This window comes from Solanum stenotomum, chromosome 3, assembly GCF_019186545.1.
Source record: "Solanum stenotomum isolate F172 chromosome 3, ASM1918654v1, whole genome shotgun sequence".
NCBI classification, from domain to species: Eukaryota; Viridiplantae; Streptophyta; class Magnoliopsida; order Solanales; family Solanaceae; genus Solanum; species Solanum stenotomum.
The window spans coordinates 10,986,252-11,008,833 of NC_064284.1; the positions used below are offsets into that span (position 1 = coordinate 10,986,252).

The 22,582-nt window shown below is 35.5% G+C and overlaps 4 protein-coding genes across 5 annotated transcripts in view; 3 read left to right on the forward strand and 1 right to left on the reverse strand.

Annotated features, from left to right (window-relative positions):
- Nucleotides 1–427: 427 nt before the first annotated feature.
- LOC125859782 (probable galactinol--sucrose galactosyltransferase 2) lies at nt 428–4,597 on the forward strand. The gene is made up of 14 exons (XM_049539595.1): nt 428–730; nt 1,018–1,280; nt 1,358–1,448; nt 1,546–1,594; nt 1,680–1,771; nt 1,865–1,972; nt 2,068–2,187; nt 2,293–2,703; nt 2,793–2,934; nt 3,212–3,279; nt 3,395–3,529; nt 3,695–3,921; nt 4,039–4,127; nt 4,219–4,597. The coding sequence occupies exons 1-14, from the start codon at nt 549–551 to the stop codon at nt 4,495–4,497; spliced, it is 2,256 nt and encodes a 751-aa protein (XP_049395552.1). The 5' UTR covers nt 428–548; the 3' UTR covers nt 4,498–4,597.
- A 1,511-nt stretch (nt 4,598–6,108) lies between these two features.
- LOC125859312 (28 kDa ribonucleoprotein, chloroplastic-like) lies at nt 6,109–10,059 on the forward strand. Its single transcript, XM_049539024.1, has 4 exons — nt 6,109–6,729; nt 6,833–6,934; nt 7,981–8,262; nt 9,837–10,059. Exons 1-4 carry the CDS (start codon nt 6,268–6,270, stop codon nt 9,900–9,902), a joined length of 912 nt encoding a protein of 303 aa, XP_049394981.1. The 5' UTR covers nt 6,109–6,267; the 3' UTR covers nt 9,903–10,059.
- A 606-nt stretch (nt 10,060–10,665) lies between these two features.
- The window catches only part of LOC125860880 (protein-L-isoaspartate O-methyltransferase 1-like), a 48,720-nt gene continuing 36,803 nt past the window's right edge, over nt 10,666–22,582 (reverse strand). Inside the window, exons 2-5 of one of the 2 annotated variants that reach the window (XM_049540913.1) lie at nt 14,630–14,707; nt 13,070–13,340; nt 11,612–11,776; nt 10,666–11,173 (exon numbers count right to left, since the gene is read on the reverse strand). In XM_049540913.1, coding sequence (XP_049396870.1) covers nt 10,920–11,173; nt 11,612–11,776; nt 13,070–13,340; nt 14,630–14,635 — 696 coding nt within the window. In that variant the 5' untranslated portion in view covers nt 14,636–14,707 and the 3' untranslated portion in view covers nt 10,666–10,919. Of the gene's footprint in view, nt 11,174–11,611; nt 11,777–13,069; nt 13,341–14,629; nt 14,870–22,582 lie in introns of those variants that run through there. The other variant, XM_049540912.1, reaches the window with a different exon arrangement.
- On the forward strand, nt 19,028–22,071 carry LOC125860878 (protein SIEVE ELEMENT OCCLUSION B-like). Its single transcript, XM_049540910.1, has 7 exons — nt 19,028–19,338; nt 19,443–19,565; nt 19,695–20,146; nt 20,239–20,351; nt 20,434–20,576; nt 20,657–21,142; nt 21,259–22,071. The coding sequence occupies exons 1-7, from the start codon at nt 19,102–19,104 to the stop codon at nt 21,874–21,876; spliced, it is 2,172 nt and encodes a 723-aa protein (XP_049396867.1). The 5' UTR covers nt 19,028–19,101; the 3' UTR covers nt 21,877–22,071.

Here is a 22,582-nt window from a genome sequence, read left to right on the forward strand (position 1 = left end):
AAAATGAAAAAATAATATCAAAATGTTAGAAGCAGAATGAAAAATTATTAAAGAATAGAAGTACAAAATTTAGAACAATGATTGGAAAAGAAACCAAAGAAAAAAAAAAGTAAAAAGTAAGAGAGAGGGAAAAAACTTTATAAAGGAAGAGAGAGAGAAAATAGTTTGGGCCATTCTCTGAATTGGAATCCAATTATTCACTTGGCAAACTATAAGTGGAGCCTCATACAAATTTTGTCTGCCACGTTATATATGTGCCTTATACATGATAAAAAATTTCGAGCGTCTTTAATCTTTTTTTACAAGTGGGACTTAAAATGCACTCGGCAAGGTATGAGAGAACCTCACACAAGTATTGTCTGCCACACAATACTTGTCCCTCTCATAGAATAAAATTTTTCGTCGGTAATGACTTATAAACCCAGCCTCCATTTTCGCAATATTTACGTCGGAATATCAAAAGGTTATTTTTAGGTCCTAATTTTTTGCCAAAATTCTCGAAACTTCAATCCATTAACATAGAAGAGCACTGGAGGGATCACACTAAAATGATGGCAGCAGCGAGTACATGCATCCAGGATGGTTCGCTTTTGGTAAACGGTAAGACTCTGTTGACCGGAGTCCCCTTTAACGTCAAAGTTTCTCCGGTGGAATCTTCGGCTGCTTTCTTCTTTGGTGCAACTTCATCCATACCCAGCTCTAGACACGTCTTTTCTCTTGGGGTTCTTCAGTAAGTCCTCTGCCTTTTTTACGCCAATTCCCTTCCTATTTTCTAGTGGAAGAAAATTTAAGCCGAGGCAGGTTTTGAATTATGGTTGATTCCAGGTGCAAAGCTCATCTTTGTCTTGAATCTAGAATATGTTTCTACTTGATTGAAAAACTCCAATTAAAATAAGGATGGTGCTTAATAAATATCTCACTATTGACTTGTGAGAGTGCTATCTCATTGGTTAAGTTCATGTTGGCTAGTCTCATAGGTCAGTAGGGTCGTGATATTTTCCTTTGTGGAAATTGCAGGGAATTCCAGTTCTTGTGTCTCTTCAGATATAAAATTTGGTGGATGATACCACGTGTAGGGAAATTAGCCTGTGAAATCCCAATGGAAACGCAAATGCTTCTCTTGGAAGTGAAGGAAAAGAGTGCACTCTGCGACGGAGATTCTTTGCCTTTATCTACTGAGAAAACCTTCTATGTTTTGCTATTGCCTGTCTTAGAAGGATCATTTAGAGCTACATTGCAAGGGGAACGTTCAAATGAGCTTCAGATATGCGTTGAAAGTGGTAAACTGAGCCAACCTTTTTCATATGTCCTCATGATATAATATGAATTATTGATCAAATAACTATTTGTGTTTTAGGCGATGCAAATGTGCAAACCACCAATGTGTCTGAGGTAGTTTTCATGAATTCAGGAGACAACCCATTTAAGCTGATAAAGGATTCTATCAAGTAGGTCATATTCAGAAAGACTGATGATTGCCTCTTACAAGTCAATAGGAGCTTGAAGCTTAAAGTAGAATATCTTCTATTTTATATTATTTTGCAGGATACTTGAGAATCATATGGGAACATTTAAGCATATTGACAACAAAAAGGTACTGGAGTTATAGATGAGCATTTGCTGTGATAGTTGCAATAGGCCAGTAGCTCTTTGCAGGGTTGACGTGCTATTCTTCTCAGGTGCCAGGACATTTAGATTGGTTTGGATGGTGTACGTGGGATGCTTTCTACACGGATGTCAATCCACAGGGGATTAAAGAAGGTCTTGAAAGGTACAATATTGAAGTCAAATTTGTGAATGAATCAGATGATGTTTTCTGTGTCTGCCCCTTCTTTTACATACCATCATTCTCTTCTCCACTCAGGTTTATGGAAGGAGGCTGTCCACCGAGATTTTTGATTATTGATGATGGCTGGCAAGAGACATATAACGATTTCCAAAAGGAAGGAGAACCATTTGTTGAAGGATCACAGTGTGTTCTCCTATATATCAGATAGTTTTTTTTTGTCGTAATATGGTTGCTATTTATTCAATTTTTAAGTTCCCTCTTTGTCAATGTGGTCACAGGTTTGCATCTAGATTAACTGACATCAAGGAGAATGGTAAATTTAGGGGATTGAAACAGGACATTCCATGCTGTGACCTCCAGGAGTTCACAAATTTCATAAAAGAAAGTTACGGATTAAAGTGAGTCTAGGGTCCAACAAGTGTTTATTGTTCTTCTTGATGGAAACTGGGGAAACTCTGTAAATTCATACAGTTTGCAATTTTGAAGCACTTTCCTTTATGTAGATTTGTATATGTCTGGCATGCTTTGCTTGGTTACTGGGGAGGGCTGCATCCGTCATCTGAAACTATGAGGAAATACAACCCAAAGATTGAGTATCCAATTCAATCACCTGGTAACACAGGAAATCTTCGAGATATAGCTATGGACAGCTTGGAAAAATTTGGAGTTGGTGTAATCAATCCCCAGAGGATTTTTGATTTTTACAATGATCTTCATAGTTATCTTGCAAGCTGTGGTGTAGATGGAGTAAAAGTAGATGTGCAGACTCTTTTAGAAACCTTAGGGTTTGGACATGGGGGTCGTGTTGCACTTACTGGGCGATACCAAGAAGCTCTTGAGGAATCTATTGCGAGAAACTTTGGAGCAGACAACCTAATTTGCTGTATGAATCACAACTCTGACTCCTTCTACAGGTGAGTAATCTTCGGTTGAAATTGCTATGCAAGGTATGGATGAAGTTATTGTATTGATAATAGTTTCTGATTGAGAAGTGAACTGTCAGCTCAAAGAGGAGTGCAGTTGCAAGAGCGTCGGAGGATTTCATGCCCAGGGATCCTACTTGTCAAACACTACATATTGCTTCTGTTGCATTTAACAGTCTTCTTATGGGGGAGATTGTGGTTCCAGATTGGGACATGTTCCAGGTATGGTATCATCAGTAGAATGTGAGTGAAAAGTGACGATGGTTTGGCGTATACTATCTTTGGTTGAGTACAGTCATGCTGCTAAATGACTTCAACTTTGTCTATAAAATGTGGAAACAATTTATGCTTAAGCATTGCTGATGACTAGGTTGCTTTGATCAGATCTTATTGCTTCCGTGTTTGATCATAGAAAAAAACTTTAGCTTAGAAAACGTACTCATTTGATCACAAAACAAAAGGCTTGAGCTTAGAAGAATTAACTGTTCTGTTTATGTAGAGCAAGCACATCACAGCTAAATTCCACGGTGCTGCAAGAGCATTAAGTGGGTCTACAGTGTATGTTAGGTGAGAGGTCCTATTACACTATGCAGTACAACATTCTTTTCTATGACCAGAACTTCTGCATTACTATTTAAATGAGATCTTATTGCAATTTGATATGTTGTGACAATCTCTTCAGTGATGAGCCAGGTCACCACGATTTTGAACTACTTAAGAAGCTAGTTTTGCCTGATGGCTCAATCCTAAGAGCTAGATGTTCTGGGCGGCCAACGCGAGACTGCTTATTTATAGACCCCGTCATGGATGGGAAAAAGTAAGATGCATTTCCGTACTTTTATCAGTAATTTCTAGGGGATGTTTCCCGCACACACTAGAAGGTCACAGGGACTTCTTAGTGGCTTTGGAGAGAGGGAGCTCCTACAGCTGAAATATTGAAACTGCAATGTTTAATGACACTATTAACCTTGACCTGTTGCAGCTTCTTGAAAATTTGGAATTTAAATAAGTTATCCGGTGTAATTGGTGCTTTTAATTGTCAAGGAGCTGGAAATTGGCCACTGAAGGAAGGATCTGAGAACATCCTTGCCTCGACTTCGAAGCCTCTAACCATCACTGGCCATATCAGCCCTCTTGACATTGACTATATTGGGGATATTGCTGGTGATGATTGGACTGGGGATTGTGCCATCTATGCATTTAACTCAGGTAGTCTTATGATAACTTAAGTATAACAGCTTTTGCGTCCCTACAAACTTTAATCTGTTTTGAAAAGCGAAAATTCTGTAACTGACCATTTAGCTTATCTCGTTGAGTTGTTGTTAGGTTCTCTTTCTAGATTGCCAAAAGAAGGGAAAATCCAAGTCTCGTTAAGTACACTTGAATGTGAAGTATTTACCATCTCTCCAGTGAAGGTATGTCAACTGTCTGCAATATATTTGAGGTTTTGGAACATTCTCTGCTAAGGAGTGCTCTTTAATATAAAATGAAATGTCATATGTACAGGTTTATAATAGTCATCATTTTGCTCCTATTGGATTGATTGACATGTACAACTCTGGTGGAGCTATAGAGGGTCTTCTTTGCAGCCAGCTTCCATCAGGATGCAAGATACAAATTAAAACACGAGGCTGTGGCCGATTTGGAGCCTATTCTAGCTCTAAACCAAGCTACTGTACAGTGAAGGGTGAGGAAACAAAATTCAACTACAACACTGAAGATGGACTGCTAATTATTCATCTTGAAGGTGATTGTGATGCTAGGGAAATTGATGTTGTCTATTAAGCCTCTTTGAAGTGGACATCAGATTATTTATTCTCTTTATTGTACCTTCGCTTTTTATTTTATTTTTCGAAGGAAATAAACTTAGACTTTTGTGCAGTTACGTCCGTCTGACACCTCTAGTTTCAACTCGATAAAGATTACTACTCGATAATCTAGTACATGAACAAGAGCCGGACTCAAAACTTGATATATATGACTATGAAAAAGGACTAATTACTAGCTGTACAGGCAATAAAAAAAACAATTAAACAAAATCAGCCGTATGTTATAAAATGTATCAATATTATATAAATAATGTATAATCGTGTATATGATGTATACGTATGTATCAGAGATGTATATACATCCATATACGTTTATACATTTTTTTCAATCACGACCAACTCAAATCTCTTCTAAGCAATCCTAAATATTAGATATGAGTTTCTCTCGATGTTTCAAGTCTTTTCACATATTATTCACGCAAAATGATTCACGTTTGTGGCATGTCGAAATTTAAATGAGCTTTGAAGAAACTTTAATAGCGAATTGAGCTTTTAATCTTTATCAACTCAAAATTTTAGATATGAACTCCTATATTTCAAGTCTTTTGATATATTATTCACTCGAAATGGTTCACATTTATCGAATTTTAAAATTGAACTTTGAAACAGCTTTAACGGTTTAACATGAAAGAAGAAGAAAGGAGGAGGAATGAAGAAGGAAAGCACCGAAGAAAGAAGGAAGGGAGGAGTGGTTGATGAAATGATATTACACATTGCATTGGAGCGAGGTGGATGAAATGGAGACTCGCATCTAGTGTCTCCTGTGATAAGAATGTGTCACTTAGACTTAACGGTAAGTTCTATAAAGTTGTTCCTCAACCAACTATATATATTGTATGACGCAGAGGTAAAGAAGATGATAATGTTGATATGAATGTGGGGGCAGGATAAAGTTAGAAACAAAGACATCTGTTACAAGGAGATGCGGCCTTCATTATGGATAAGATGAAGGAATTGAGGCTGAGATGGTTTGAGCATGTGAGAAGGCAATGCATATGCCCCAATATCGAGGTGTGAGAGTTGGCTATGATGGCGATAAGGAGAGAAAATATAGGCCAAAAAGTATTAGAAAAAAGTAATTAGACATAACATGACACCTCTTCTTTTTACTGAGATCATGATTCCATGGGAAAGAACACGAAGATCGAGAATTAGGATATAGGATTAGTAGACAGTTGAACGCATTTGAATTTTCATATAAAACTAATTATTATAATCTCCAATTATAAACTCTTTTAATTTGTTAAAATTGACAAATAACATGAAATATCTATTTTTGATGTTGGAACATCTTTTGAGTGCCCTAATCTTGTTTTGGTTTCAACTTTTACCTTTTCAAATATAGTTCACATTAGTCATTATTGGGAGAGAGAAAAAATACTCGATGAAATAACGTTCACTAATCACTTTCGACCAATCTTAGAAAAATAAACATAATTTGAAATTTTCAAATATTACAAGACAATGGCAATGTTGAATTTTATTTTATTTATTTTTTAAAAAAAACTGTGAAATTTAAAATCCTAAGATAATGGAGTAGTTCATGACTTCATGTATTGAAGAAAGAAGTGCTGCCTACATATTTGGGGCGTGAGGGAGAAAATCTCAAAGTAACTAGGACCATCCGCCGGCTTCAAAACCTCTGCTCTCTCTACTCCACCTTATCTTCTTTCCTCCTCATAAACCCCTTTTCTTCCTTCACTCTACCCTAGAGATAATACCACCAATGTCTTCTCTTACCAAACCCTTAATCAAGAATTTATCCATGGCGACCAATTCTTGCCTTATCTCTCTTCCTTCCTTCTTCACCACCACCAAATCCATGTCTTTTATCTCAACCCCATTAAAACCCATCTCCCTTTCTTCCTCATTCTCCTCTTCATCTTCTTTTTTATCTCTTAAAAAGACAACTACCCAATTCCCATCTATTGTTTCTGTAGTGGCTGCTCAGCAAGATGATGACAGCAGTGTTGGCCTTGAAGATAAAGAACAAGGTGGGGAATCGCTTAGCTTTGATTTTGCAAGTGTTGGTGATGCAGGGGAGAGTGATGAGGCTGAGGCCGAGGCGGAGGAGTACGAAGAACCTCCGGAAGATGCGAAATTGTTTGTTGGGAATTTACCCTATGATATAGATAGTGAGGGGTTGGCTCAACTTTTTCAACAGGCTGGTGTTGTTGAGATTGCTGAGGTAACAATGCCCTAATTTCATTGTCAAGTTTGAACCTTTTTTTTCAAAATAGTGAAAAATTAGAGATTCAGGTATCACGTTGTACTGAATTTTGGTTTTGCAGGTCATTTACAATAGGGAGACTGATAGGAGTCGTGGATTCGGGTTTGTGACAATGAGCACTGTGGAAGAAGCTGAAAAAGCTGTAGTACTGTACAACCGTTATGTGAGTTACAATGGTTCTTTTTCTTTGATGTTTGTAACAGTTATGTTGAATTGTTGGATTTTGCTATCAAAAGTTGGACTTGAAGATGCTTTCTATTAGATATAAGACATTTATTCTTTTTGTTGCTGCAAATAAGAACCCCTCCCCATTTTTGGCTACTAAGAAACAATGTACGTTAACTCTATATTTGTAGATTCAATCGAGGATCAAGAGTCCTTTTGCCTCTAAGTTGTTTTGATTCTCTAATATCATGTACAATGTGAGGAAATTTTCTTTATCAACTTGCTTATAAAATTTCAATGGAACTTAAATATCTAGAGTAAAGGTTCATGAAACAAGTATTTGCAGTTAAAGGTGAGTTTTTTGAAAGGAAGGATGATTTTGATATCCATCCATTAAGGTTGTGAAGAATTGTTGTGAATGATTTTATGACATTATCTCGACGAGTAAAATATTTCTTTATGATAGTTACCTAATACATGACTAGAAGTAAAAGCATTCTGAGCTCACTACTGAAGGAAGGAAGCTGAGCTTGTTTGCTGAAATGCTTCCTTCCACTTTCTTGGTTTGCTTCTTATGTTGATAGCATGCGTAGAGAATATTCACACTTGATTAGCAATCTATCAACTACTGAAGGCATAGTTGATTGATTAATAACTTGTCCCAATCAAGAGGCTGTTTCCTCTGGAAACTAGGGAGAAGGTAAAGGGCTTCCATAGTAGCTCTGAAGCAAGAGAATAGGAGTGGCTTCTGCACTGTTATCGCCCCTCCATGGATGAGCATGAGCAAAAGAGGAAGTAGAGAGGGAAGGGCTGGTTTGTCCTTTTACCAACTTACTATTTAGTATGTGTGTTTGACTGAATGTGCTGGTCACTTCAGATTGAATGTTAATAATAGAATCTGATGTTTTCCATGTGCTATGCCCTTGAGCTGTCCCTTTAGAAAAGGCCTGTCACATGATTCAGATATTTCATAGTTATGTGTGACACATGGATACGTTGGCATGTTACTGAAACTCTTCCTAATTTTCTATTTTATTTGGCTAGGATCTCAATGGAAGGCTCTTGACAGTCAACAAAGCTGCTCGAAGAGGATCACAGCCAGAACGTCCACCTCGAACATTTCAGCCTACTTACAGAATCTATGTTGGCAACATCCCATGGGACATTGATGATGCACGCCTTGAGCAAGTCTTCAGTGAACATGGTAAAGTAGTAAGTGCCCGGGTGGTTTATGACAGAGAGTCTGGACGGTCACGAGGCTTTGGTTTTGTGACGATGTCAAGTGAAGCTGAGATGAGTGAAGCAATTGCCAACCTTGATGGACAGGTGATGTGCACACACATTATGACACTCACACACATGCATGATAGGAATTGATCATTGCTTGAGTCCTTTAGTCCATCCATGAGTTTGATTCTAAATGCTTCGACACCTTTTAACCATTAATATGAAAAAAGAAAAAAGTTACATCTCTTTTCTAGATTTTTAATGATAGATCAACTTTTTTCTTAAGAACTTGGATTAGTTTTCTATGATAAATTGCAAAGGGACTGCGATCTAGATGTTTAACTAGCGTCAGGTTACTCTCTAATTTACTAGATATCTATCCTGATTCTTATATCCCTATAATCTGAATCTTATAAGAGAGGAAGAGAACTACCAACATGTGCTTCCATACTGGTGATGAAACCAAATTTTTGCTTTATAAATTTCTAACTCTTTAATTTATTTGTAATGGCATGCAGTCTTTGTGCACTTATTTTATATAATTGGCATTGTACAGGAGTAGACTATACATGCTAACTTTTCAAATATGAGAATATATTTTATAAAACCTGTGTTTGTAAATTGGTATCTTATAGATATCGTATTCTGTGGCTAGAGGCCAAGTTTAAATTGGTAGCCGGTGTCATCTTGAAGTACCAATGATGTCTAGATTCACTGTTATCCCACCCCCAGCGAAAAGAAAACAAAAAAGAAGAAGAAAATTAAGATGTTTAAGAGTCTAACAAATGAGATTAGTACACTCTGGTATCATTTGTTTACTGCATCACTTGAAATAAACTGTAGTACTGTACCGATTTTTCTTTAGTGTCGAGTGTTTGGTTGTCATTTTTGGTATCCGTAACACAAATCCCACATTAGTTAGTTTGTACTTCCCCCACTATTAATGCAAACTGTGTATGCCCCCACCTTCCCCAAACCCCATTTATGGGATCACATTGGGTATGTTGTTTAGTGGAACATATGTAAGAGCATAAAATGACTAAAATGGTTGTTATAGTATTACTTGCTTAGTTAAGCTATTTCTTGTAATCTGATAGTAGTTTCTAATAATTCTTGTAATACACTGGTATTACTTTTAAAATTAGAAGAAAGCAATTCTTCGACTCTGGGTGAACTTTAATTATAGCTAACCTGGTGGGTTTTGCTTCAAGAGAAAGCCTAACTTTACTTTGGGTTGGCATTCTTCTTTGGAAAGAGAAGTTGCTTGTCTTACCACACCAATCACCTTAGCGATGGACGTTTTAGCAATGAAAGCTAGACAGAGAAATATTATATATCAGTTACATATTCATTAGATGAGAGATTGTGGATCTGTTTAATAGTGACAACAACTGAGTTGGTATCTTCAATTTTTGATATGATTAACTAATCTGATAAGAAATGCAAATATATGATGATGATTATCAAGTTCATTATAATTCAAGTATTATGATACCTGATGTGACTTGTTCACGGAACAAATGACCTCTCTTTGTATTGTTTGCTTAATACAGATGTTGAACAGTTAGTTACTTGGTTGATGGTTATTCTCATTGACGGATTCATGTTAGGCATATATTTTCTTTCGAGATCTTTGATCTTGCTAATAGTTTCTCTTCATTGTTGTATTTCAGACTTTGGACGGGAGGACGATCAGGGTAAATGCTGCTGAAGAAAGACCTAGGCGCAACACGTTTTGATTTTGATAATATGTTTTATTGTTCGATTGGCATAGCAGTGACAGTTCTGCAGCTATGAGCAGTTAGATTTTCATCAAACGTCTTTAATTTGGCTCTCTACTTGTAAGTTTTTATTTGTTGATTACTTATATAGGGCATGGCGACTTTTTTTTTGTTCTTTCTTCCGCTCTTGCCCTTTTGGAAACTCTGTGGTAGAGGATTGAATGCTGTAAGATTTTGAATTCTATTTGTGGTAGTACTCATTTGCCGTTAGCTTTACACCTTCATGTTGCTAGAACTTATTCAGAATGGATATGAAGCTTTACTATGATCAAGAGATCTGGTGTCCTAATTAAGCTAGTCGTCCAATGTTATATATATTGGTATGACATCATATGCAAAATAGAAAAGCATTGTAAATTGTTTTACTGGTGTTCTGATTCAGGATCTCACACATTCACATTAATCCAATGATGCATACCATGTGTATGAATATACATAATATATATTCACGACATTATATCACTTAAGTACTTTAAGGAGCATCAGTTTGGTGTCAACACAACACCCGGTGCAAGTAAAAGGATAGCCATATATATATAGTATATAGGTACTATAGTAGTGTACGGTTAAGCAGGTAAGCAAAGGTGAAAAGCTCTCTCTCTCTCTGTTGTCATGTGTATTTACTAATCTAATGCATCGATGCTGGGATTAATTATAGCAATCTAATGTTGCATTCCTAAACTAAATTCAATATCAGTATTATCTCCAGTAACACATGTAACCATCCGATTCCTTTTGCTAGACAAGAAATATATTACCGACAAGGAAGAGAGGCGATAGCTTGTAGAGCAGGTTCTACAAGAGAGAATTTGCATGGAATTAAATACAGAACCATTTAGATCGTTCACTCTTTACAGGCTAAGAGGTGTGAAACTGTACAAAACATCAAACTGAAGTGCCACCTGCCACGCAAGTGAGGAACCAACATCGCCAGAAACAACCAGCTTTATGTGCCCTTTATCTGTGCTTTCTCAACTAGTCAGTGCCCTTCATTTGTGCTTCTCGACTAGTCAGTGGAACATAACGGACAGAAGTCTCACTTCGAACACTTATTGAACCATCCATTTTTTTGTCTATAACCTTGAGGTCTTGAAAAAAAGTACCCACTGGAATCACCATCCTTCCCCCAGGCTTTAACTGGTCAATGAGATCCTGTGGAACATCAGCTGCAGCTGCTCCAACGTGAATAGCATCATAAGGTGCGTGCTCTGGCCAACCCTTCCTCCCGTCTGCAATGATGCACAAGTTACCAAAAACACTCGTTTGTCAACAGCCTCAAGAAAAGTCCCATGGTGGGAGCATGTCAGACTGGAAAGAGAAATAATATTAACCAGCCACCTATGAACACTACTTTGATACGCCGAGCGTCTTTTCTTTTTTTATGACAAGGGAAACCTGCAGCCGCTACCCTCTGGGTGTGCACAGGGCAAAACTCCTACTCCTATGCAATAGCTCGCAAACCACATAGGAGAGGTAACCCGCACTAGGTGAGCCCAATGCGATGAGCTCGACCCAGAAGGCAAAATCCCTTGCTTTTGTTGGCAAAGGGTTTCGAACTTGAGACCTCGAACATAGAAGTCCCAAGCCCAAACCACTGGGCCACCCCGAAGGGTGATACGGCGAGCGTCTCCTGAACAAACTATATGAAAATGCTATAAAAACCATACCACCAACATGCAATGAGAGGGACCCTTCTTTTAATAAAGGAGCTGCTGCACTCTTTTCAACATTCTTGATTGACCACGCAACCAACTCTGGTATATGTTCCACACCAACAACTCGACCTTGTGGTCCAACCATCAGAGCAAAACATGCTGTGAGGTACCCCGTTCCTACATGAAACAAAAACCTATTAAGAAACTGACTGCTGCAACATAATTAGCTTTGACAAGAAAAGGTCATCCTTCATTCATTCAAACAATCAACTATACCTCAATTCAAATTGATAGGATTTAATTACTTACAACACAACAATAATATATTCTAAAAGCTTATCAGTATCTCCTAAAATTTTCCATGTGAGAGAATAAATATCCATCAAGTAACAATGGCATGAAAGTCCCAAAACATGCAAATTGCACATTCGTTTAATTTATTCAGTTCTCTCTCCAAAACTCCAACTAAGAATTACGATTATGGAGGACATTTATACTAGTGAGAAAGCTCCCTTGACCACAAACCTCCTCATTACATAAAAATAACTTCTCAAAAGCTCATGACGAATGAAACTTCCTCTTATAGCTAATACAGGAAGAACTTATACAAAAAAAAAAAAGTACAAAAAGACCAACTCTTCATTCAAGACCAAAACAGAAACAAGCAAAGACAGTTCAACATTATCCTCTTCCTCTAACCAGACCCTAGATTTGATTCTTTCACTTCTATCTAAATTTGTCCCATCAAATATCCAACGATTATTAAGATTTATACACCAAACTAACACAAACTATTAACTGTTACCTGGAAAGGCCAATCACGTGGAACATTTTGATAAAGAACAATCATGTGAAACATTTAACATCCTTCTGGAAATATTATTTCCACATTGGATTAGAAGTTATTTTTAACAATAAGATTCATGGATCTCATAGCACAAGTGTAGAGTTGATACTACACCAAACTGTTATGCTTGCTGCTAGATGGCATCCGTTTGACATGCAACCACAAACAAGGAACTTGGAAAACGAGAGGAAAAAGCTGTGCAGCAAAAATGGTTCACTTTCTCAATCCAATGATGGTGCTGATACATCTCACAAGATGGTGTTGATACATGCTCACAAGACAAAGGTTAATACCTCAGGAAAACAGAAACAACCTTATCTAAAATATTGAGAACCAACAAGCTGCTATTTAATCACTCACTGAGTGCGAGCACATTTGTCATTTCTGATTATCAACCGACATGAAAAACCAGGCAAGTTATAAGAATGACCCAATAAGAGAGCTCTATAAATAGCATCTCACTTATCCCTGTGAAAGCACAATTCAATCATAACTTGGACAGTGTTTTCTGAGTAGAATCAAAATCTATCCTAAGATGCCAAATTGGACAAATGGAATTTGAACTAATAAATAGGTGATTCTGAATTAGTTTGCAGAAACGAGTGAGCTCAATATATAATTACCTGAACCAACATCAAGAGCATGCATGCCAGGCTGCAACCTGTCCTCCAATAATTCAAGACACATAGCATGCATATGAGGTGCTGAGATAGTGGCATTGTAACCTATACTCATGGGGCTATCAACGTAAGCAGGAGTACCCTCAGGTACAAACAAACCCCTATCTACAGTTTCCATTATTTCTGTTACTTTCTGTGATTTTATGACTCCATATCTTCGCAACTGCTCAGTCATTCCCTTGTTTCTGTTAACGGCACTTCCACTCCAAAATTGCTGTTGATAAACATAAAACAAGATTGAAATAAGAGATAACAAATATGCCCATCTGGTGACCTGCTCAAGGTTGACCGGAAAGCAGAAAAAGATGCACAGCTATTAAACCATTTGAATTATGTGACAAACAAATAATAGATGATGTAAGATTTTATTCATAGAGGTAGATAGATAAAATAATGTATCAGCCTATCAGGAAAATTTACTTGCTAGGATGTCCAAGAGTATGACAAATAACTACTTATCCAGGCACCCCAATCTACCCTTTCTACTCCCTTTCTCACTGATGTTTGAAGAAAAACTCAATTTAAAAAATTCACAGGTATCTCTCCCAGGACATTCTTTAGATTGTGCTCTCATTTAGGAACACTCTCACAATCCAGTACGATATAATAGCCAAAAGGATGTGAGCTTTAATGCATGGACGCCAAGCTGAGCTAGGGAGTTCAAAGATTGTCATCAAGACACTACTTTAGAGGCTTAGAGGGTGCTTGGAGTGAAGGTTTGAAGGCCAACGACATGCTCAAACACTTAAAAGAACTCACTTACAACATGAGATGCGGAGCCCAAATGAGACCACAAGTAGTGTAATGCGGCCACATGTTAGTCTCATCTAGCTTGAACTTTGAGGGCTCACTATTTTAGGGTTGCGGAGTACTTGTGTTCGCAAGTCAAGGGATGCGGCATGGCATGGAATGGCATGTCCATCACAAACTCCAGAAGCAGTCTGTCTGGGGCTGTTTTCTGCAAATTAATTTGAGTGCCACTTTTGGGCATTTATGTAATAGCTAGCCTAGACTATATAAATAAGTGAGTAACTCATTTAGACTGTGAAATTCGATATGATATGACTTTGAAGAGTGAAACTCTTTCTCAAGAGTAGGCTATGGTGTTTGTTGCTAGACAATGTTGATGTGATTGCTTGCTTGAGGAAGCATTCCTCTTGAGGTTTATCTTAGTGATAGATTGTTTGTTATCTTATAGATTTGGTGCTTGTCTTTAAATTCTTAATAAAAAATTTGGTTTTAATATAGTCATTATTATCTATTAGTTCCGTGCTTGAGTGTTTCTTCTATCTTTCATTTATTGTTCTTAGATTTAGGGTTTCCTTACATCAGGCTTGTCCAACTAATTTTTCTTTCCATTCACTGTGGAGAAATTCACAATCACAACAGAATAGCAGGAAATGAATCATTTGAAACCAGTAAACAAAAACAAAACAATTAGAAATTACTTGTCTCTGTAAGCACACGAGGTGCCGAAAAACAACAAACAGATAGAAAGAGTACCTCCATTCGAGAGAAGAGAGAGTTTCCCGTGAAGAAACTGGGATTTAGGACACGGCAAAAGGATGAAGAGAAGAGAGGCAAGGTGGGAGGTTTTTGGCGATGAAAACTATGGAGTTGGTGGGCGTATAATAGACAAGTGTGCTTTAAAGGCGCACGGTAGCGGAAACCATACGCTATAACTGACACAGAATGTAAGGATATTGAAGACGGCATTATTCACTCTCGCTGCTTCTCGATCCTTTAATTTGGCATTCTCCTCTTTCTTACTCACGCTTCTCTTCCCACGTGTCTTTTTTCTCCCTGTTTTTCTTTTTCTTCTTCTTCTAATTGGACCTTCAATTAGTATGGGCCTTAGCTAACTTTGTGGGCTTTGTCTGGCCCAACTTTTGTCTACCCAAAGCCCATCGAAAGCTACATGGGTCAATGTTCTTGAGTAAATTACACTTTTGCCCTTAATTGATTGAACTTATGTTTAATGGGACAAAAGTTGTCTAAAATGTGAAGCATAATTTATGAAATATTATGGTGTAAATATATAAATTTATGCCTTGCAAAAAAGTTACCTAGTACAGGTAAGTCTTCTAGAGAAAATAACCAAAATGATCATTAATAATATATTGGGAATGCTTTATTTTGATTCTTAATATATTTCACTTTTCAAAGTATAACAAATGTGTTTATTTTGGTCCTTAATATATTTCACTTGATAGAAATGGTCCTTCATGTATAATTTTGGTCTTTTTACCCTAAACCTAACAATTTTTTTTTAAAAAAAAAGTGTTAAATTTACTATGGACCTTATGTGGCTAACAAAATTTACCGTTGTTGCCTTTTTTGTTAGTTTGAAAAGTACTCCATAAAATGTAATACTATTTTCTCTAGTTTCTCCAACAATATTTACTATTTTTCCTTTTCTAAAATATTATTCTACTGACGTAATACCCATTTCTGATTTAAGCAAGAGAAAATAATAAATTTGTTAGAGAGAGTAAATAAAATAGTGTTAGATTTCATGAAATTTTTCTTTGGAGCTTACAAAGAAGACATCAATGTTGAATTTTGTTAGCTACGTGGGGTGGTCCATGATTAAATTTAACATTTTTTTTATGAATTTGTTAAGTTCAAGATAAATGACCAAAATGAACACATTTGTTATACATTAATGGTCATTTCAATCAAGTGAAGTATATTAATGACCAAAATGAACACTTTTATTTAGTATATATTAAGGACCATTTCAATCAACTGAAATATATTAAGGATCAAAATAAATCATTACCTAAAACCGTTTTGATCATTTTCTCAAGTCTTCTACATGAAACATGCTCTTTCTTCTCATCTCTTAGTGTACTTTTATTTAACCATATGAAGGAAACAAGGAGGGGGGTTGAAAAGAGTCATATTCTCACTGCACATAATTTGATCATATTCTAAAATGAATTAGGCAACTTATAATTTTATAGCTATGTTCATTTTAATATTTAACATAGTTATTACATAGCAAAGTTTTCATTTGTTACACGAAATTCACTAAATTATTTTTTATAATTAAAAAAAAATTACTCAACTTACTTAAATATCACGAAAGTCGTTAAACTGCTTAATTTTTTGTAGCTTAAAGCTACTTAATTTTGCATTATACATAAAGTCACTTGGAGAAAACAAATGAGACATTTTCTATGATATTTAAACAAAATTGAAGTACTCTTTAGTTACAAAAGATATTTTTTGTGATAAACTTATATAAAATGGATGAGTTATTCATTATAAAAAAGGTATTTAGTGAATACAGTACAATTAAATAAAACTTAAGTGATCATTTGAAAATTGAACTATGCACCATAAGGTGAATATATTAGATTCAAGTTACATTTTCTAATCTCTGTTAATTATGTTTTCGGTTTGAAATGATAACAGGTTGAACTCTTTTTAGAATTTAATTTAGAAAAAAATAGCATAGAAAAAATCTTTTACTTTATCCAAATGTGACGTACCAGATCTATCCTCCTTACTCGTCATATTTATTACGTAAAAACTCACTAAAAAGAGCAAAAATAATAATAATATTCTTTTATTAGACACACTAAAAGGCAAATGCAATAGATAACTCAGTTGAATTTTGGTGACACTTCACTATTTGCTCTCTTTTCTTCAAATGTGGAAAAAAAATGCGATTAGATTTCATATTGGACTAAAAAAAATATAGACTTATGTATTACCTACAAATTAAAAGCAAGATGTAGACAAAAATAACAATAATAAATTCAGTATAATTTCATAAGTAAGATCTGAAAATGGTAAATTATTCATAATTTTATCTTTATTTTTATAGAATAGAACAAAAGTTGTTCCTCACTGACCCTCAACAATCCACCTTCTTTATTTGGACTTGACAATGTGAACAAGCTCACGGATGCGAACTTTAGAATAAGATACATATCAAAACCTCAATTACTGCCAAGCTAGATGGAAACAAAAAGAATCCAGGAAAATGTTGTTTGATATTCCTGTTATTCTATATATGCACCTCTATTTAACTAGTCACAAATTTTTAAAAAGAAATTAATATTTTTAAAATTTATGATCTAAAATAAATTTTAGTTTTATAAATAATTATAAGAAAAATTAAAAAATATTATTTTTAATTATAGAAAAGTAATATTATATAAGCATACTGCATATTACATAACTTGAAATAGTAAAATAGTGATACATTTATTCGTTCTTATCTTGTTAGTTTTGTTGAGTAATTAACCTCGTATTCCAAAATTACTTTGGAACGTCACCACAAGTCCACAACACATGAAACATGCTCTTCAATACTTAATTCTTCCCAAATTTTTCACTTAACTTTTAACCCCGAACAAATTAATTAAAACAAAGAAAAAGAAAAAGGAAAAAGAAGAATTCCCTCATTGGAAATATTTTTAAATTCCAATAATGATCCGTTACTTGGAGTAGACAACCTAGTCCTAACTCTTAAGACTAAGAGTATATCATCAAATTATGACTCAAATTAAAGTTTCTAAGTGTTTTGTCTTTTTATTTTATTTTTTTTATTTATTGGGATGTGCCATAAAGGGGAAGTGGTAGTCTAATTAAGAATACTCTTATCACTTTGTAAGTGGGACAACACGAACAAATATACTATATACTATATAATTAACAAAAAAAGGAGTAAAGGTCATCCTCACATATATTCCTATATAAAAAAAAAAAACATATATTCCTATCTTCTTCTCATCATATAAAGAAAAAGATTTTATTTTTAAGAAAATAGAAATAATATTTAAAAATTTGAGTTATATCTGATTATGAATATAAATTAAAGTTGATTTTGATTTTTTATGAATAATTTGAAGAGAAAATATTTTTTTGCTGTATGGTGAGTAATTACTATATGGCAAGATAATTTCCTTGATCTTAAATAATTTGAGTTATATCTAGATTATTAATTACTCTCATTACTATATGGCAAGATAAATTTAAGATCAAGGAAATTATTTATTTGTTTGTTTCAATTGAAAAAGTAGTAGGTACTGTTTTCCCTGGTGATTTTAAATATCCAATATTGGAGTTTAATTGGTGATCCAAATCAATCACAATTATGAGTAGGTATATCACAAAGTCACTCAACTATATTTTGTTCTGTAAACCAAAAGTCAATTGACTAAGGATAGTTTTCTTAGAAAAACATTCAACTTTGTTTTATAACCTGAAAATCATCTAACTTTGTTTTATAACAAAAAAGTTATTCAACTATTGTTATTTCATCTAGATAAATCACTCAATCAATTTAAATAATATTTTTTAAAAAGGTGCCCATTTTAACCATTTTATTATTGATGGAGCCACACGTACTGTTTCTTCTTTGCTAAAATATTACACCATGTAAATGAATAAGTAATTTTCTTATTATGTACATATAAATTACACTATTTATAATTGAGTGATATTTAAATTAAAAAATAAGATTGAATAATTTTTTAAGAAAATAATCCACGTTTGAGTTATGAATGACCATCTAAGATATTATCTCTTTAAAAAATTACATTGTATAAATTATGTTCCGCTACCAACTCTATTGTGCTAAACTCTAAACTCTTATCGATTAGTACTAACATTACATTCTTTCTCATCTAACAATCAAATCTAGGAGTTGTAGAGTTGTACCAATCAAAATTAAAAATAAAATTATTCTATACTTTAACGCTGTAAAGAGATTTGTAAGGGTCCACAATGCAGCAAGGCTAATAATTACTTATCCATTTTAGTATGTGCTTTTAGCATATTACACCCTCTTACAAGCAAGGTACTTGATTCAATTTGTCCCCACCCTCTTTATTCATTTTTTTCTCACTATATATACCTTGCATGCATGCTTCACTAAATATCATCATAAACAAAGCTTAGTAACTTAAACCAATCTTTTCTTTTTCTTCAATTAAATCCCAAATTAGCAACAAAAAAAAATGGCAAGTCATGCTTTGGTGCCTGCAGCAACAACTCGAGGTATGAAGCCTACTCAACAGGCAATGGCTAAGCGAGAACGCCCCGTTTTCTCCTTGTCTGATGATCATGCTATGTCTAAGAAAATCCTGGATACTCATAATCCTGATGGTCGTGAAGTTGATGTTAATGTCATTCTCCACATTGCTGAGGAGGTGTTTCAACATGCCTATCCTGCTGGCATGGATGGCGTGCTTCATGTAACATTTTTCGTATACGTTTAGTTTCTTGTCAATACAACAATTAAAGTTTTGTTGGCTCTGTTTAGGTATGTAGCAGCAATAACTAACTTTTATGTTTCCAGGGCGCGGGAGCTCATCATCTTGAAGGTAATATTGAAGCATTGAAGTTGGAAGAGAAGGCCTCACTTGCCTTTGATGGCATACTCGAAGGATTGGCTTATATCATACACAAAGTCTCTTGCGAGGTAGTACTTCATACGATCTCCTCCCAATTTATAGGACATGCTATATATACTGGTTACAAATCACAAGTTTCAAAAGTCTTTCTAAAATTCCGTACAGAGTCATTGATTGCACTACAATTGTGATTGCAGTTAACATGCAAGTGCTCAAGTGGAGGTCATGATACACATTCAACAACAATGTCAGTCTTAGGGATGCTCTCTGGCTACCAATGGGACGCGAAACTAGTCATATCTTTAGCAGCATTTGCCGTTACCTATGGTGAATTCTGGCTGGTGGCTCAGATGTTTGCCACTCATCCCTTGGCCAAATCTGTGGCCATATTAAAACAACTGCCAGATATCATGGAACATCATGGTAGCCTCAGGTCTCGATTCGATGCCATCAATGAACTCATCAAGGCCATTTTGGAAGTAACCAAAATCATAATCGAATTCAAGAAGCTCCCTTCTCAGTACATAACTGAAGATCAACCACCATTGTCTGTCGCAATTACTCACATTCCTACTGCTGTTTATTGGACTATTAAAAGTATTGTTGCTTGTGCTTCCCAACTTACTACCCTTCTTGGAATGAGCTATGAGTGAGCCTCCTCTGTTTTAAACAAAACTAATCTTTTTTTCGTCTAATATTTTGGTCCAAATTGAAGTAATTAACAATTGATTGATGCTGCAGCATGATAGTAGCAACGACAGCAGACACATGGGAAATGTCAAGTTCCACACACAAGCTGAGAAATATAAGCGAACACCTCAGAGCTGAATTAAACCGTTGCTATCAGCATATTCGTGAGTAACAAAATCATGATTTATTAAGTACTAAAATTGGGATTTTGTGATGGGCTTGTATTTACATCAATGTTCTGTGCAGAGGACAAGATGCACGTCGAGTACTTCCAAATGCTGGTGCACCTCTTTGAGGCAACACAATTCGACAACATGAAGATAATGAGGGCGATGATTTATATCAAGGATGATTTACTTCCACTTGAAGTCGGAACCACTCACACGAGGGTACGCTCATAACTTGAAATTATGATCAATTTTTCGCTTTTATCTTACGTTTTTCCATGACTTGTATAATTCAATTTCAGGCTAGTGTTGAAGTGCTAAGAAGAAAGACTGTTCTACTGCTGCTGTCAGATCTTGAGGCTAGCCATGAGGAGATATTAGTACTGTCTCAAATTTACCTTGAGTCAAGGTCAAGGCCAGAATTTCAATACGAAATAGTGTGGCTTCCAATTGTGGATCGATCAAAGGGATGGAATGACGCGCAGGAACAAAAATTTAAGGAGTTGCAAGCACTTATGCCGTGGTACACATTGCACCATCCATCCTTGTTAGAGCCAGCAATCGTCAAGTTCGTCAAAGAAAAGTGGCATTTCTCCAAGAAAATGATGCTTGTAACCTTGGATCCACAACAGGGCAAAGTTGCCTGTCCCAATGCTATTCACATGGCTTGGATTTGGGGAAATTTGGCCTATCCCTTCACTATTTCAAAAGAGGAATCTCTCTGGAATATGGAATCTTGGAGACTTGAGCTCGTTGTTGATGGCATTGATCCCAACTTAATCGATTGGGTAAAATCTTATACTAACATCCCCTCATATGCAAGCAATTTTTTTTTCACTTATATATATACTCAGTATAATTTTCTTGTCAAATACTAATTCTTTATAATTTTGATTTTAATCAGATGGCAAGTGGTAAGTTTATCTGTTTATATGGAGGAGAAGACATGGACTGGATCCGTAATTTCACAAAATCAGCACGAAGCGTGGCACAGAGAGCTGGGATCGACCTACAAATGTTATATGTAGGAAAGAGCAACAACAAGGAGAGAGTTAGAAGGATCAACAGCATGATAACCGCGGAAAATCTGAGTTACTGCTTGATGGACTTAACATCAGTTTGGTACTTCTGGACAAGAATTGAGAGCATGTTCTACTCAAAAATGCAGCTAGGGAAAACCATCCAAGAGGATAAAGTTATGCAAGAAGTGTTGACAATGCTGAGCTTTGATGGAAGTGATCAAGGATGGGCACTCATAAGCAGGGGATCATTCGAGATGGCTCGAGCTAAAAGTCAGATAATTACCAAGACATTCGAAGATTACACAATTTGGGAAGAAGACGCAAGATCTAAAGGATTTGTGCCAGCACTTATTGAATATTTCTTGCAATTGCACACTCCTCAGCATTGCAATCGCTTAATTCTTCCAGGTCTTGATGGCGATATCCCTGAAATGATTGTGTGTGCTGAATGTGGAAGGGCAATGGAGAGGTTCTTCATGTACCGTTGCTGCACTGATTGAGCTGCTTTCTTCTATTGCTTGCTTTGGTTTTCTATGTTTTTCTTGTCTAAAATAATTGGTTGGTCTTTTGTACCACTTTAGTTTTTTCTATTATTATGTTGTAATGTCTGGCTATCAAAGGATTCCATGTCTTTGATCTGCTCTAGACTACTATTTGAGTGTGTAATAATTTATAGGTAATGAAATTGAGGGCACGTCTTATTCTAGTTATTTTTCGTCTTTTTTTTTAATTGAAAAATCTTGTTGATACTTAAATAATAAGTGTGTTCTCTCTCAAAGAATGAGATAATTACACTAACACACTTTAATATGGTATCATAGCGGGCAAAGATCTTATAAATGAGATGGTCAGAATTGTTGGAGAAAAAGTACAGAGAAATCTGGAAATAATAAAAAAGAGAAGGAAAACTGCGACTACTTTTAATTTCTGATTAGTTGGAAGTTACAGAATAACAAAATATGCCCACATGATATCTAGGCTGAGTGATAAATAACTAATCCTAAAATATAGGTCCTATAACCCACTAAAACACTATTTCAGCAACACTAGGAAACTACCTAACATAATGCAGAAGACTAGTTCAACCAAACTATCCATATCCTAATTTGCATGTTTCTACTTTGTTTTGAATCACTTTCCAACATTCCCTCTTGATTCAAAACTACAGACACCAAATAATCCTCTGAAATAGCAAAATTTCTCTTT